Source organism: Vombatus ursinus, unplaced genomic scaffold, assembly GCF_900497805.2.
Source record: "Vombatus ursinus unplaced genomic scaffold, bare-nosed wombat genome assembly UNPS02009573.1, whole genome shotgun sequence".
NCBI lineage: Eukaryota > Metazoa > Chordata > Mammalia > Diprotodontia > Vombatidae > Vombatus > Vombatus ursinus.
In genome coordinates, this window is record NW_020949351.1 from 19526653 (window position 1) to 19544225 (window position 17573).

General features: G+C 33.5%; 1 protein-coding gene across 1 annotated transcript in view; it reads left to right on the forward strand.

The window, feature by feature from the left end:
• Window positions 1-17573, forward strand: part of ZNF407 (zinc finger protein 407) — a 601429-nt gene that overhangs the window by 353514 nt on the left and 230342 nt on the right. Inside the window, exons 6-7 of the mRNA XM_027852399.1 lie at window positions 342-425; window positions 15113-15233. Of these exons, the coding sequence (XP_027708200.1) occupies window positions 342-425; window positions 15113-15233 (205 nt within the window). The remainder of the gene's footprint in view (window positions 1-341; window positions 426-15112; window positions 15234-17573) is intronic.

Sequence of the window (17573 nt, forward strand, 5' to 3'; positions counted from 1 at the left end):
CCAGATGTATGGGAATTGTAAAAAATCAGGATATGCATAAAAACTGTTCAAGTGCATAAAGCAGCCCCATCTGGAAGACATCTAACAGAAATGAAGTTGTACAAAACCATTCCATTGATAATAAAGCTAATTTTTATGGGTCTGACAAGTATGTAATTATGTTCAGTGGTGCTTTTCAGATTTTATCACAGTCAATAAACCGCAGTGGTAATTTCATTCCCATTTGACATATTTACATGGAAACATTTGATTGGAGGAATTAGTAACCCTGAAAGCCTTGATAGATATGTTTTAATGATCTGTGACCTCTGCAGTCCCTCATCTGTTTATTGTTGCAACAGGCGAGAAGTCATTCCTGTGTGACCTTTGTGGCTTTGCCGGTGGGACGCGGCATGCCCTCACCAAGCATCGGAGGCAGCACACAGGTCAGTAGAACTGTCTTTGCCCTTTGGTATTTTCTCTGCAGCAAGAGCTTATCATCTAGTGTGGAAACTAAAGCAAGTGAAATAAAATATTCCAACACAAATAATACATGGGCTCATCATTTGCTTTGCCTTTTTTCATTTTTGCAAAATCTGTGTGCTTAGGCTCTAGAGCAAATGCTATTTGAATAAGGTAAGACTTTAAATAATCTGGTTTTTGTATATATAAAAATAGGTAAATCATACATCTCAGGGATCAGGTGTATTTGGTAAATTAATGTTAAATAGAAGGAATGATTCTCCCCCTCCGTTTTACACTCTCTCTCTCTCCCTTTCTCCCTCTCTCCCTCTATTGCCCCCCCCCCCCCCCCCCCCCCACCCCCCCCCCCCCCCCCAGCCCAGATCAATGAGCCTACTCTCTGCTTGGCAAGAATCTCCCAAAAGGATCCTGGGTGAATGTTAGAGACCACATATATATGGTTTCAAAGTGAGGGGAGGGATGTAGTTTATTATCAGTGTTGTATCAATTATCCTTTCAACTTGGAAATTTCAGATGGCTTTTAATGAAGATATGTAACTTTCGTGAGGCTCAGGGTATAGTTGTATAGAGTGTTTCTCTTTGCAACTGGTTATGTATTCCTATTTGCAGAACTTAATTAATGACTTGGGGAAAGAAATAGGTTCCTTAGGAGTGAAGACTAAATAGTTACATGGCTTACTTTAATTTTTCTCCGTAGCTCTTTTTAATTAAAATTTTTTTCTTACTAAATCTTCATGAAATGTGTATGTAAAGATCACTTTTCATTATTTGAATTTTCTTTGGTTAATGTGATAAGAAGAGAAAGGATTGTCAAAGAGAGTCCCTAAAAATGAGCTTCCATTTACATACAAAATGAACTTCAGTAAATGTCTGTGAAAGTGGTCTGTTTGGTGCTGTTTCTTTCTTGACCTATGTAGTTTTAACAGTGATTTAAGGAGCAAAATATCTTGCCCTCAGTAACACCTGTGCTAGTTAATGCAGTCCATAGCATTCATCGCTTAAGTTCATTTGATTCAAATTACTGTATAAAATAAAGGTTACTATCAAATCAGAATGGACATTGCTTAGTTTACTAGGACCAAGAAGATGAATCTTAAGAATAGCCAAACAGGCTCTAACATATTATAGTCATGCACTCTTTTCTGGATTTAATACTTCTATGTCAAATTGTGTTCTGGTATGCAGTAGACATAGTCTTCAGTCACACCTTTGACTGATCTAACTTCTGCTCTGTGTTTTAATACTAAAGTTTGTCAGTTTATTGCCTCTTGAGTTATTACTATTTAAATGTTAGCAGTAGCTAACCTCATCCTAACCTGGTCTGGCCCTGGAGAGCCACATAATACTGTTTCTTACATGATACCTCTGTCAGCGTAGCAGGGCTCTCATGATCTGGCATGTGCTCCACTCTTGCCACCCCAGTGGAGACACTAATGCTGTGATCAGAGGCATTTACAGGTGATAGATCATGAATCTTACATCTAGCAGGCATAACTTTATATTTTATGTCAGGACCAGAGGCTCCTTATTACTTTGCTATTAACTTTATGCTATACAGGACAGTGTCTCAGAGACAGAGGTATCTATCTTTTTGGCATTTATCTGCCTCTGTGGCACAAACAATCAGAGATGATTCTTTAACACAAAAATCAGCTCTTAAGTCTATTTGCTTCAAAGAAAACATCCCAGTACAACTCAGCATAGGCTTGGGGCTGTTATGCTGGATTTACAATATTTTCATCCTACAAACAACATTTTTTCTGGCCTGGGCTTCATATAGTATTACTTGGAATCTATATTTCTCTGGTGTATCCCTGTTTGACATGGTTTACCCTGTACATAGAGTACCCAAGCAAATTACAATCAGGTTCAAAAGGGATAGGTATCAAAAGTGCTCTAAATGGCTTAAATAATTCCCTGCTGCAATACAAACTGTCTGGGGGGCTGACACAAAACATCTTCCACTCTAAGATTTACTTTTATCACCTGTCAGAGACCGTTGATTCAAGGGCAAGGGAGCAAATCCTCACGTGGAGTTGAAGAGTCCTGCCCAGCTCAGTAACCCCCAGTCTGGAGGAATGAGGCGTATTGGTATCTAGGAAGAGCCGTATAGTCAGTCTTGACAAATAATTGGTGCAGAAAAAGGCCCCTGCTCTGTGCCTTAGCCATGCTGTAGTTGGGCTTCCATCTTCTACCTCTTGCTTTGCTCTCAGTTGTCCATAGGTTCCAAGGCATTTTTATAGTTATTTTAGCAGAGATCACTAACCTTTAAGGAAAATTTTTAAAATGAAGCAGTCCAGTAAATGGATTTATGTGTGATATAAAATTATGATGGGAAGAAATATGACATTTACTATATAACCCATGTGTATAGATCCTTAGGAAGGCACCTGACATCTATAATACCAGAGGTATCGACCTCAAAGGATGGCTGTGAGGTTCAAATGAGATGATGTCTGTTTAAACCTTCAAACAATAAGTAAATATCAGGCATTAACATTCTTACCCTAATCATCATCAGACTTGTGTGTTCTGCAAATCTTAATCTTGCTGACCCTGAGGCGAGCTCTCTGACCTCTGTACCACACTGTCTCTGTGGAACTTCAGGAACATAAATTAGTAATTATTATGGTAAATTTAAAATTAAGATTTTATAAAAGAGTATAGGATTTGTTCTAATTAATTGGAAACTACTACTCCACGTACAGTGAAACTCAGAATAAACTGCAGATGTCTTATGTAATGCCTTATGTGGCATCCTGGATAGAAAACTGGTCTTGAAGTCAATAAAACCTGTGTTCGAGTCTTGCCTCTGACATATATTGGCTTACTCTCAGCAAATTCAGTGCCTTAGGCAACTGCCTTAACACTGTAAGTTTTGGAAGAATTTACTGCTCTCCGTTGGCACCACAGTTCTCTACACCAATGAAATGATAGAAATTAATTTTTTAAAGTTATCTTATACCCATTAATGGGTTCATTACTTGAAATGAGGATATAGTTTTATTACAAGGTAGGCTTAACTATCAGATGATCCACCAGATTTTGTTAATGTGTCTTTGAATCTTCTGCTTTGGATTCAAGATATGGAAGAAGAATGAAATATTAGGTGATGTGTCTGTCAGAACAAGAAAAAAAAATCAAATTTTTGACTGTTTTAGTAGATCCTACATTTATGGCATCCACAAATCCAAGTTGGTCTTATATCTTATCCTCTGTTTTTTTTCATAATCAGTCCTTTCATCCTCTTACATTGCTGTCTGGTATATTTAATAGTGGCAAAGTCGGGCCATAAAATTTTAAATGAGATAAAAGATAGAGTTATTTCCATGTATTGAAAGAACAAATGAAAATGTCTCCATTTCCTTATGAATCTCCAGTATTATTAGATATTTTTTTGGTCATGAATCAGGACTATAGTAAACTGAGTGTGTTTCATTGGATCATGTAGACATCTGTGATTTGTCTTTTTTATACAAAAGTATATAGTTCCAAATTCATAATAATAATATGTAATTTTATGGGTCTTTAATCTTAAGGCTCAGTCTATATTTTGGTCAAAGTTTAGGTGAAATGAAATCTTTTATTTATAATCCTATAGCCTGGCATATAGTAAGTGTTTAATAAATGCATACATTCATGCATGTATGCATTCATTCATTCATGTCAAATCTGAACATTAAAAAATTAAAATCATATCTTTAAATACCATTATTCTTAGATAATATTGTTATAATTTAAATAACTTGTCCTTAATAAAGATGTCATAAAAAACAAAGAAGTTAAGATGAAATAAACCATATTGAACTGTTTTTTAAGGACCTGTGTTGAGCCTCTGAACTAAAAATATTTAGTGTTAAGAATGAAAATCTGAGTGGACCTTTAATTTACATCATTTACTTAAACAGTATAGTACATAAAATTATACATTTTTCTCAGATCTCTTACCCAACCATGAATAATGGATGGCTTAAGGAAGGATTTCTCAGCCCAGATACTGTACACCTTAGCAATTAGAATAAACAAGTTAGCAATGAATTATGGTGCAATAATTTCATCAAGCATGAAGCCTCTGTGGTTTATGGAGTCATCAGAACTTTTTATTGGAATTATAATCCCATAATTCAAAATGTTTCTATTTTTTAACTTTATATAATATAAGGACTAGACCCATAATCTATACTATGTATTAAAATTTTAAAGATAGCTTATTCTATGTATCTAGATTACTGCTTGTTTGACCAGACCTGTTCATTTCAGTCTTTGTACATCTTTTCTCATATATAGGTCAATTTAATAAAAAAATTAATAATATATGTGTTTTTATTCAAATAAATGCTTTATTTTGTGTTCTCATTTCTCATATAAACTGCAATTTGATTTTAATATGCAATTAAGTTACTCTGCATTTCATTTAAGTAACAACTCAGTTTCTTTCAGAGACCAAAATATATGTTTATTTGTAAATATATTTTTGTGTCTATTTGTACACATGTTAAGCATATGTAGAATATTGAATGTGTGAACAAATTGATATTACTTTTGTTCTATGTAGTTATGAAGAGCTTTCGTTTTCTTTGTCTAGAAAAAATATTATCACCATAGAAGTAAATTTTTTCAAGATAATTTAGTAATATTTTGTGTATACTAAGATTTGAGTTAATTTTTAATATCTGATTTATACTATAAGCTAAGAGTTTATCAGAATTTGTATCTTAAACTCTGCTTATGTATGTGAATGCATATGTATGTATCTGTGTATTCATGTAAACTCAGATACATAAATAATATAGAATATTTACATACTATATAATACACAGTATCTGTTGTATATGTGTATACACATACACGCATAGATACACAGACACCTTCACTAATCTCATAAAGAGAAAATAATTTTTTAGGTATGATCTATTTGGATGACATGATTTTTAATTTCAATTTCATCTACTCAGAATTATGAACTATCTTGGTTTACATATTTCTGAATAATATGTACCTACAGTATACTCTTTGTAAGTCAAACTGTACCTTTTTTTGTTGTGATAAACTGTTGCATGTAAGCATCAGTATGTGGTCAGTCAAATGGCAGATATGAAACAAATGGTATCAAAAATGTCAAATACGCTTTGATGAAGTTAGTACTGTGCTAGAGGAAATCGACTCAAGAATATACTTTTGAATGTTACTGTGTTAGGAGGGGAGGAATTATTTATAGTCATGGAATCTGGAGAATACTGTAGTCATAAAATCAGAGAATGTTAGAGCTTGAACTTCAGATATCATTCAGGTTACAAATTCTTGGGCAATGAACTGGAGCTCTTAGTAGTCCAAGTGGTAGGGTCACTTTTGTTGTTGTTGTTGTTCAGTCATTTTCAATTGTGTCTGACTCTTCTAGATGGCATTTGGGGTTTTCTTGGCAAAGTTCAGATGAGGAACTGAAGCAAACAGGGTTAAGTGACTCTCCTAGCATCACACAGCTAGTAAGTTTCTGAGGCCAGATTTGAATTAAGGAAAATGAGTCTCAAATCTGGCCTCAGAAACTTACAAAGGGTAAAATAACATTATATATTAATAAGCAATTCAATTTGGATGTCCAGGAACAGAGGTAGGAATTAGGCTAAGAGCATTTGGGTGACAATCAATTGTGCACAGGCAGCAAGCATTTATTAAGCATTTATCAGTGCCTGGCACTGTGCTAACGGAGGCAGAAATCTAAGAGATATTGTTATTTGTGTGTACTATAAAACACTTCTATAAAAAGAAGATATAGATAAAGTTGTTCAAGCTGATATGGAAGTATATGTAGTGATGGAGGATTTCAGTCATCCTGGCATCTTAAGCTCTACCAGCTCACCACTAATTTGCTGTTAACTCAGGCAATTCATTTATCCTTAGATTTGATTTTCTTATTTGTTGATGAGTCTCCCAAATTCAAATGAACTATCTTGGAAGCAAGTGAGGTGTCCCCAGCCTACCTAAAAGTCTTCAGACAAAGACTGGATCACTTGTTGACAATTTTGTAGAATCCATTATTTATCAAAAAATAAATGTCATTAGATGGCCTTTGAGGTTCCATATACTTTCATGATTCTGAACAATGTGAAATTGTGAAAGGCTTTAAATGCTGGACTAAGGATTTGCATTTTGTCCTTGGGGCAGTAGAGAATCACTAAAATATTTTGTGCTGATGTTGTCAAACCTATGCCCCCAGAAGAATATTTTTGGGAGCTGTGAGAAGTATCGAATAGAGAGGGAGGTAACAGGAAGACCAATTAGGTCCATATTGTTGTTATATAATAGTTACTTAGTGTTATTATCTAGGTTGGGGGTGATGACAATTTGGATTAGAGTGACAAATTGACAAATAATTGCATATGGGGTTAAGGAAGAGGAATTGATTTATAGAAGAAGGGTTTTGGTGATGACTTTAAAGTTGTGCAGTTTTGAAACAGTTGTACAGACTGAACCCAGATTGTAAAAGATCAGAAAATATTGCTACGTATTTGGGGGGGGGGGACCATAAAAGGAAGAGAAAAAAGATGGTAGGTAGAGAAAGCAATAAGGTCAAGTTGAGGTGTGTGTGTGTGTGTGTGAGAGAGAGAGAGAGAGAGAGAGAGAGAGAGAGAGAGAGAGAGTGTTTTCCACCAAATAGAATGGTCAATTCTGTTTTAAAAGGTCAACTTATAAAGTGATTGAAACAACACAAATCACCTTTTATAGTTTATTCTAGTGTTGACTAGCATTAATCGTTTTTTAATCTTTTCTTAAAAAAGTAACTAATTAAACTCCAACAGTACAAATTCTGCCCTTTCCTTCCAGGAGAAGAAAAACAGTGTTTCAGTTTCTTCATAATAATCTGCCTTTTTATAACTGCCACCTATTGCTTCTTGCTTAGTTATTTGGGGTCAATCAAAACAACAGTAATAATCTCTCTTCCACATGATAACCTTTAAAATATGTGAAAACAGCAGTCATGTCTCTTTATTTCCCCCTCCACAATCTAAGTAATTCTGTATTTTCAACTGGTTTTCATAATGGAATTTTGTAGACTTCCCTTACTATTTTGATCTTCTTTCTCTGGGAATATTTTGGATTTTCAGCATTTCGAAATATGGCATCTAGAGTTAGACTGCTGTGGATTTTGTCTAATAAATCTAGTATAGTAATGTCATTACCTCCCTAGTATTTTCTTCTGCCTCAGTACTTTTCTTCATGTAGCATATTATTCAATAGTTTTTAAAATTTGCTTTTTTACACTGTTGACCCATGTTGAACTTAGTCTGCTAAAACACCCAGTTTTCCCTCATGCCCTGGTCAACTTTCTTTCACCCCTGTATTTTATGGGTATAATCTAAGTATAGGACATGATATTATTCCATTAATCCATTTGAACTTACTGAATTCAACCCATTCTTCCTGTTAGTCAACATCATTTTAATCTCAATTCTTTTATTATAAATATGAATTACCCCAGATTCATACTACCTGAATATTTGACATGCATGCATTTACATCTTCATCTAAATCATTAATGAAAATATTGAATATGACAGGGTCAAGGACAGGTCCTTTTAAACTTTCCTAGAAATTTAGTCATAGACCTAATAATCATTACTTAGATTTGGCCAATTTACCTGTTCGAAATCTACCTAACTGCATTTAATTTTTCACTTATGTAAAAACTTACTATTGAAACCTTTCTGAGTCTAAACCTCCACTGACCTTAATTTATGTGTGCTATTTTTTAATCATTTTGATTTTTTTTTCCATTTAAGGCATTTGAAATCTTGACTAGTTCTATTGTAATCTTCCCCGCCCTCGTTTTAAACCACCTGACTTTTTATGATTTTTATTCATTCCTAAAAGTTAAATATTATTCTGAAAATAATTGTTTTTAAAGTTAATTGAGTACGTTGAACATAGGCACATCTAGCTAACCCTCTATGTCCACCCTTGGCCATTAATGAATAATATATGCTATCCTTATTCTTTACAGTGATTTGTTTTTAACCAATGGTCCTTTAATGTTGCAGAAAATAAGACTTTTCCTATTGAGGTATACAATAGATACTTTAAAACTATGTATTCTTTTTACTTGTTGCTTTTGAACTTCTAAATATTATAAGGAGCTAAACATGCTGGTTTTCACTTTTGATCTGAATAGTAGTCTTTCCCAAATTTGTTTTTCAAGATTTTGACTCTTATATTCAATCAGTCACAATAATATGTGACCCAAATATCCAAAAGTAGAATGCTTGCTAGCTTTTTCCCCCTACAATGACCTTTATTAAAAGCTCTTGCAAAAATCCATTAAGCTTTTGGAATAAAGATTAGAAGACAAATATTTTTTGTTAAAGCCAGTTGGCTGCATTTCAGTCTTCATAAGAACGAGAGACAAGAAAGTACAATGAGAAGATCACAGGACTTGGAGTCAGGAGATCTAAGTTTCAAGTCTTTTTCTGACACTGGTTGTGTGACAGTGTAACAAGTCATTTAATCACTCTCAGTCTATTTCCTTTTCTGCAGAATGTGGATAATAATACCTGGATTACCTGCCTCACAGAGTTGTTGTTATAAGGGTTAATGTGTATCAAGTACTTTACAACACTTACAGTACATTTCAACTATTTCATTAAGGTGTTGCTATTGGCCACATTAGAAATGAGTGCTTTCACTATCTTCTATATTTCAGTGTTTTCTGTCTCTTGAGATTACTTTTATCTCAATAAAAGAAATGCGTATAGAACAATTGTGAGATTTTCCATTCTCATTGAACAGGTTTGAAACAATGACGAAAGGGGGAGATGGTTTCTGTTGGAGGGGTTGTAGAAAGGTAGGCATGCTAAAACACTGCTTGTTGAGCTGTGAATCACTCCAGTCATTATGGGAGTCAGTGAGAAATAATGATAAACAAACAAAAAAACTTAGTAAAATCTGACCAAGAGAATTCCACTACCTGGCATATTATTGAAGTAGGTAAAAGAAAGAAAGAAAGAAAGATTCAAACCACACCAACATATTTATAGCTGGCCTTTTTAGAGCCACAACAACTCAAAACAAAATAAATACTACATTTGTGTGATGGCTAAACAAGCCATGGTCCATGAAATATAATGAGATATCAGTGTGATTTAAGAAACAATGAATATGACAATTACAGAGAGCCACTGAAAAACTTATATTCATTGACACAAAGTGAAGTAAACCAGTATAGCAATATATGCTATGAAAACAATATAAATGGAAAGAACCACACCCTCAAAAATAATTGATAGCTTTGTAATTGTAACAACCACGCTTGACCCCAAAGAAGAGATCTGAGAACCCATACACCTCTTTTTTTTTCTGAGGTAAAGGATTATGGACTCAATACTGCAGAACTGCGAACTTGATTGATATGTTCATTAGTTTTGCTTAGCTGTTATTTTTGTTGTTTTTTTCTTATTTTTATGCTTTGTTGTTTATATATGTTTATGCATACACACACACACACAAATGTGTATAATTATAGTTATAAATGAGACATATATTCCTAAATAAAGTCAGGAGATATCATCAAATTAAAAACAACAAAAAAGCAAACAAACAAATTTACTTGTATTTGCATATATTATACTCCCCTAGGTTTCTATAATAGTTGTCCTTTCTCAGTTTTTTCTGATCTTTGTGACCCCATTTGGGATTTTCTCGGCAGAGAGATGGAAGTGGCTTGCCATTTCCTTCTCCAGCAATTTTACAGGTGAGGAACTGAGGCAAACAGGGTTAAGTGACTTGCCCAGTAAGTCTCTGAGGCCAGATTTGAACTCACAGAAATGAGTCCTCATGACTCCAGGCCCAGAGCTGGGCTACTTCGCGTCTACTCCTAGAACAATTTAGGTCAGAGACTATTTTATTTTGTCTTTGTATTCTCAACACCTAATACAATTTCTTGCATGTAGTAGGTGCTTAATAAATAATTCTCAAATCGAATTGAACATGTGGGCATTAATCTATACTGTTTCATCATTCTGATGTAATTAAAGGTGATATTACCCATTGTTTTCTCACAGCTTAGCTTCTTAACTGATTCTTTGAGAGATGATTTTACTTTTAGCCTAATATATAAAACTAATATATTCTCATTCATTAGTTTGTGTTGTTTTACAATACAATCTGTTTACTTAATGTAGACATACCAAGTTTTGTTAATACTTGTTTTCTTTGAACACTTAAAAGGCAATTTAAGCTTAAGTTTCAGTGATAGCATTGATTTCAGACTGTAATAGAAAGGATTCTTGGTGAAGCATACTGACATTGAAAACTACTGTTGTATTGTATTTTTATTTATTTTGTTAAACCCTCCTTACTTTCATTTTTATCTGCTCTGGACAAGAACTTTTGTGGGCTTTTGGCCAAGTGGCCTCAAGTCTTGACATCTCTGGTGTAAGGGACATAGATCTAAAAAAAAAACTAAACCATTATTAGATTGTAAATTTTCTTTATACTCATTTGTTCTTTATGTCACATTATAAATGCCTGCATCTTACAGTAGTTAAGATACAAATGAAATCTCTCCCATCCCTGAAAAACCTGGAAGTCTTAGATACAAGATTTAACAGGAAGCATTTGGACGTATTATTTAACATTTCAAAGTTCATGGGTATCTGGATAGTTTTTACCAATTATCTAAAATTTGTGTTCCTATCTCTCTATATACACATATACATACTTAAAAAGTTTTTAAATATTATTTTAAATGCTCTGGACCGTATATTTTTTCAAATCCCTCTATGTAATTGGAAATTTTTTTTTAGATTTTAAAATAGAAATATTTTGCTTATGCATTATTGTTATAAGTATTGTTTATACTATAAAACATTGGTATACCATACCAGTAGAAATATATAGAAATAAATATAATATGTCTACCATAGAAGTACTGGTATGATTTTACAGATATGTCCAGTTCAGGTAAATAGCATTCTAATTTTCAGTCTGTTTATACAATCCTCTCCCATTTTCTTGTTGCTGTATCCAAATTTAATTAAGAAGCATATCAAGTAATGTTCCAGTGAGCACCAGGAGCCAATCTTTCTTTTCCAAAGTTATCTCCTTAAATATGAGTAGCCTACATATGTAGAGCTAGTTCAGCATCTAGTAATTTGTATCTGTGGTTCCTGGATATGTACAAATGTTGAGAGAAAAGAAATACTTTTAACTTAGTACTAGAAAAATCGCTTTAATCCTTCTGTAGTGTAGGAATCAAGCTTGAATGCTGAAATTTAATAAAAATTAAAAACCAGAGTGCTTTCAATTTTATTCTGACTATAGAATAGCTTTCCCATTAAAAATATTAACCGAGGTTTCTAAAATATTTTACATTTATTAGCTTCTATATGTGACTTTTGTTGATCCCTCCATCAGTCAGTGCTTATCTCTCGAAATTACATTGTATTTATTTGGTATGTATTTTATATATGATTTTTTTTCCCTAATAGAAAGTCTACTTGTGAGCAGGGACTATTTAATTTTTTAGTGGATTCTTTTTTGATTTTTGGTGAGGCAGTTGGAGTTAAGTGACTTGCCTAGAGTCACTCAGCTAGTGAGTATTAGGTGTCTGAGGCCAGACTTGAACTCAGGTCCTCCTGACACCAGGGGCGTTGCTGTATCTACTGTGCCACCTAGCTGCCCCAGACTATTTAATTTTTGTCCTGGTATCCTCAGCCCCTAGCATAGAATTGGCACATAGTATGTGCATTTTGTATTTGAGATATTAAGGGACTTGCTAATACGTGGCAGAAACAGGATTCAAGTCCAAGTCTTCTGACTCAAAATGCTTTACTTTTTTGTACTGTACTAGATTGCCTCCTTAGCTTGAGTATAATACTATATACCAATTGTAATTTAAAAATAAATAACTAAGCAGCAACATTTCATGCCCTGTGCTTTCATTCTAATGTATTAGAATTCATTCTAATGCATTATTATTTCTTACAGTGTAAAAATGATCCTCAATAAACTTTGAAATAATTTCTAAAGTTAAAAATTTTAGTAAAATATAGCAGATATGTAGAATTTGAGAATTTGGATATGTGGACATTGCAGTGCTTTAAGTCACTACTAATGTCAATCTTTCTTATACTGTATTGTAAGCCATGATATCAAAAGATAATAATAGCATCTTTTTTTGGAATAAAAAAGGCAAGTAACTCACCCCAAAATTATATTTCTTCACAGTTATATAATTGTGTTTCTATCAATTAATCAAAATGTATTTATTTATTTAGCCTTTGTTATATGCCAGGTGCTGTGCTAAATGCCAGAGATACAAAGAATGGCAAAAATAGCTTTCAAGAAATCAGTAACTAATTCTGAATAACTTTTATAAGATATACAAGATGTAGGGCAAATAGAAAGTAATCCTGCAGAGAAGGTCACTAGCAACAGGGAGGTCTGAGAAAGGCCTCTTGCAGGAATTGGAATTTGAACTGAATTGTGACGAAAGCTAGGGAATCTAAGAGATGGAATTGAAGAGGGAAAGAATTCCATTGCAATGACACAGAAATAGGAAATGTGAGTTTGTATGTGAGGAATCCAAGTTGGTCACTGTAGCTGGATTGTAGAAACGTGGGGGGGGGGAATGAAAAAAGATTGTAAGGGTAGGAATGGGCCAGGTTATGCTGATTTTTAAATGTTAAATATAGGACCTTATTTTTTATCCTGAATACATTAGGAAACCATTAGAGTTTTGTGTATATATGTTTGTGTATGTGTGTACACATACACACTCCTATGTTTGTGGGTGGATTTTAATGAGAAGTTGATGTGATCAGAACCACATTTGAGAATATTACTTTGGTGGTTGATTGGAGGATGGATTGGAGGATTGAGGAGATACTTGAGGGCAGGAGGCCAATTAGAAGTCTGTTATACTCTTCTGCCAAGAGATGTTGATAGGTTTTTTGCAAGTTGAGAGAAAAGAACATATATGAGAGCTGTTTTGAAAGTAGAAACTGTAAGATTTAGCAGTAGATTAGACATGTGGGGTGAGTGAAAGTCAGGAATGAAGACTTGGGGAAAAGATGATGAATTTTGTTTGGACACTTTGTAAACTTCTCTCTTAAATGCTGTTTCTTGGATAAAACCTCATTATATTGCTAGTAACAGAGTGACTGGGTGGAGAGAATTAGATGAATATCAGAAATGTTTTGGAGTAGAAATACTTCTCTTTGGTAATTGATGAAATATGTGGAATTCATGATAATTGTAGAATATAGCATTATACTGAGTTTATAAACTTGGGGTGATTAAAGGGATGGTGGTTCCCTTGATAGGTGTGAAATGTTTTAGATACAGGAGATACGTGGTTTATTTCATTACTAGAAGTTTGGCCACAAGATGGTAAGTATATTTTGGCCACATGAACTTAATATAGTATTGTACATTATACATTCACATCTTGGGGTCGGTGTTAATAAAGGGAATATTTCCACAGATAAATTTACAGACCTTTTGACAGACTTTTTAAAAAGTAGCATAATATATAAAGTACCTCCACATGCATTTCTAAACCATAATCACCATGTAGATTCTTATCTGTTTAAAGTAGACTGTTTATGCCATTTGGGAAAACAATTTGGAACCATGGCCAAATAGCTATTAAACTATGTGTACCCTTTGACCCTGTGATGCTACTGCTAGGTCAACACCCCCAGAGAGATGTTTTAAAAAAGGAGGACAATTCCCCATATTTACCAAAAAAAATATTTATTGCAGCTTTTTTAGTGGTGGTAAAGAATTGAAAACTGAGGAGGTATTCATTATTTGATGAATGGCTGAACAATATATTGTATATGAATATGATGGAATACTATTGCGTTGTAAGAAATGACAAAAGGATAGTTTCAGAGAAACCTGGAAGGACTTGTATGAACTGATGTAAAGTGAAGTGAGCAGAACCAGGAGAACAATTTATTCAACAACAAAAATATTGTTAAGAGAAAGGTAAAATGAACTGAGTACAGTTTGAGACATTTTTTTTTGGTTTGAGGAACATGGCCAGAGTGGGAATTTGTTTTACTCGACTACGTTTGTAATGGATTTTGTTTTTCTTGTATTTCTGAATGGTGAGTGGAGAGGGAAAAAATACAGACCTGAAAATAATATTGAATTAAAAAAAATGAAATAGTCTATTTAGTTTTGGGATAGAAAATTATTTCCTGAAATTATATGGCTATGGAGGATTAATTCTAACCATATGTTCAAAATATACTTATTTCATTGACTGATCATTTAACATTTATTAATTGCTTACTATTTAGAAAACACTGGCCTAAGTGCTGTGGGAAATGCAAAGTTTAGTTGTGACATGGTTCCTGTCTTCATGGAACTTATACTCAAGAGGGAGTGAGATACAAGTACTGATAGCTGTAATATTATCTGAAACGCACATGACAAAATTGGACACAAAATGACCTCAGAGAAATTCTGACTACTTTGTATTTTCTCTGTCATGTAGATGTGTTAAGAAAGAATTATTGGTCTTTACAAGACATTGATAATCACTTTTTAATAATTTGCTACAATTTTCTAAAATGAATTTGAATTACAAAGATGCATGAATTTTAAAGGCTCATTGCCAATTCGAATATTTCTTGATATATTACAGGAGAAAAACCGTTCAAATGTGATGAGTGTAACTTTGCCTCCACAACCCAGTCCCATCTGACTCGACATAAACGTGTTCATACAGGAGAAAAACCCTACAGATGTCCCTGGTGTGATTACAGGTAATGAATGATTTTCTAAGAAACAGGTGATAAGATGCTTTTCTGGAAATTACTTAAATCACTAGTAAATATAGATCTCAAATAATATGAATGTGTGAATACCACACAGGAATTAAAGGATCTTTTTTAAGTACTTTTAGCATTTATACTTAGTGGTAATATGTAAAAAATATATTCTCATTTTGATATATGTTGGTTAGTACTTAAAAAATATATTCTCATTTTGATATATGTTGGTTAGTACTTAGTCATGAGTAATATGCTATAATTCATTTATGTTCAGCATATATCCATCTCTAAGTTTCCATTTATGTGACCCACAAATTTAATATTCTATGATTTCCTGGCTTATAGTGAGAATATTTGTGGTAAAATGATAATTTTTTTTTTTTTTTAGTGAGAAACAGGGTCATTGAACAAGGTACACAATTTTTCTAATTCAAACCAACCTATTCTCTTTCCTTTATTCATTTCTGGGCCCTATTCATTGTCTTCCAATAAGGTCTAAGATGTATAGTGATTGACCAGAGCTATCATTTTTCATCAGACTTTATATAGTCGTCTATATAAAAGGTGTTCTTTATCCACTTAATTTTTTCTTTGTGCATAGTTATTTCAGTGATGATTGATTTAGTTTAGGATGTTCAGGAGATGTTTCAGAGCTTGATGCCATCAGCATAATATCATCTGCCAATAAGAATATCTTGGAAACCTCTTTATCCTCAGAGAATTTTCCCATATTTTTGCACCATAAATCCTCCATAACAGTGACAAATACCTGGAGTTGGCATGTGTTGCACCATAATATTAATCATAGAATGACCAAAGTTAAACTGTGTGGTTATAGATTTCAAGGAATCTCTCATGCTTTTAAGTGATACATGTGAGACACTTCGTTAGAGAAGATTGTTTAAGATTACCTTTTAGTATACCTAAGCAAATATGTTACTATAATCTATAAATAAGCAGAGAAGCATTGTGTATTCTCAGAACTTTTCATTCTTTGGTATATTGCAGACTCCCTAATAAATGCTTTTCAGTGGATTGATTGACTGTAAAGATGTGTGCTGCTATAAAGTATAGATTGTGTAAGTCTGTCTTGGCTGTTTATTGCTCATATTTTCAATAAGGTTATGCTGTATACTTATGTGATTCATTTAAAAAAAAGTTTTTGTAGTAATAAGAAAATAGAGAAGTGAATAGGTATTAATTATCCTCACAGTCATATTATTTTGATGATATAATAATGATCATTTGACATCTCAACCTTTTTCAGATTTTTTGATCCCTCAGTGCTCTCAATTTATACTATTTCCATTACCATTGCCTTTATAGACCACAGTATATCCTTGACCACTTGCCTTATTTTTCTTTTTTATATTGCCATTTCTCCTTTATGGTATATATAGAACATACTGATACTAGAGTTCAAATATTTTGGTTCCATTGACACCAATGGAGATAATAATTTGTTGTAGAATCATGATATCATGATTGAAATTAAGGTAAATGTAGGCATAGAGTTCTGAGCATGTTCAATTTATTGGTAAGGTTAGCCATTACTAATAAAATGTTTCTTTTGGTCCCTTAGTCATCCAAAACACCACAGGGTAGGGCTTACTAGTCTTTATATAGTTTTGGGAAGTACAGGAGAACAAAGAATAGGAAGCATCACAGATAGAAAACAATATGGTTGGTTATAAAGTCTGAAGTATCATAGATGATATAAAACAATATGATTGAATGGAACTCTGGAAAGCAAGACTAGCAATAACCCCTCCTTCCATCTTGTTGCTATAGAAAGCTGGTGGGGGATAAATGGAGGGAGACCTGCATGGCTAGTTAATGTCACAGGGATAACAGACCAGACTTTCTTGAAGGACAGCCAGTTTTGAAGAGATAAAAGAATTCCTAGTGCCCACCTACATCTTACTAGGTTTGTTAACAAGATAACAGATTTCTCTTAATTGTACATAGGTGTGCAAGGCTCTGTAGAGATAACATATTTCTTTGAGTTAAGATGATTTATAGGACAACTGAACAGAGAAGGAAAACTGAACTTCTAGACTCATGAACTTTTGAATTTAACTCAAAGACAAAGAAACATGTCTCAAGCAGTTACAGAATAGAATCAATTACATAGTGGAATAAATAGAAATCAGTATTTTATTTTCTCAATGACTAATCTTTAACATTTTTAGTCACTGTTTGTCCTTCCAGTTTCATCTTTAGTCTTGACATGATCAGACTTGAGTTTTAATTGAGCCAAACTTTCTACTTATTCACTCCATGTTCCTTCCACTTCTGCCTCTGTTTGTGTGTGTGTGTGTGTGTGTGTGT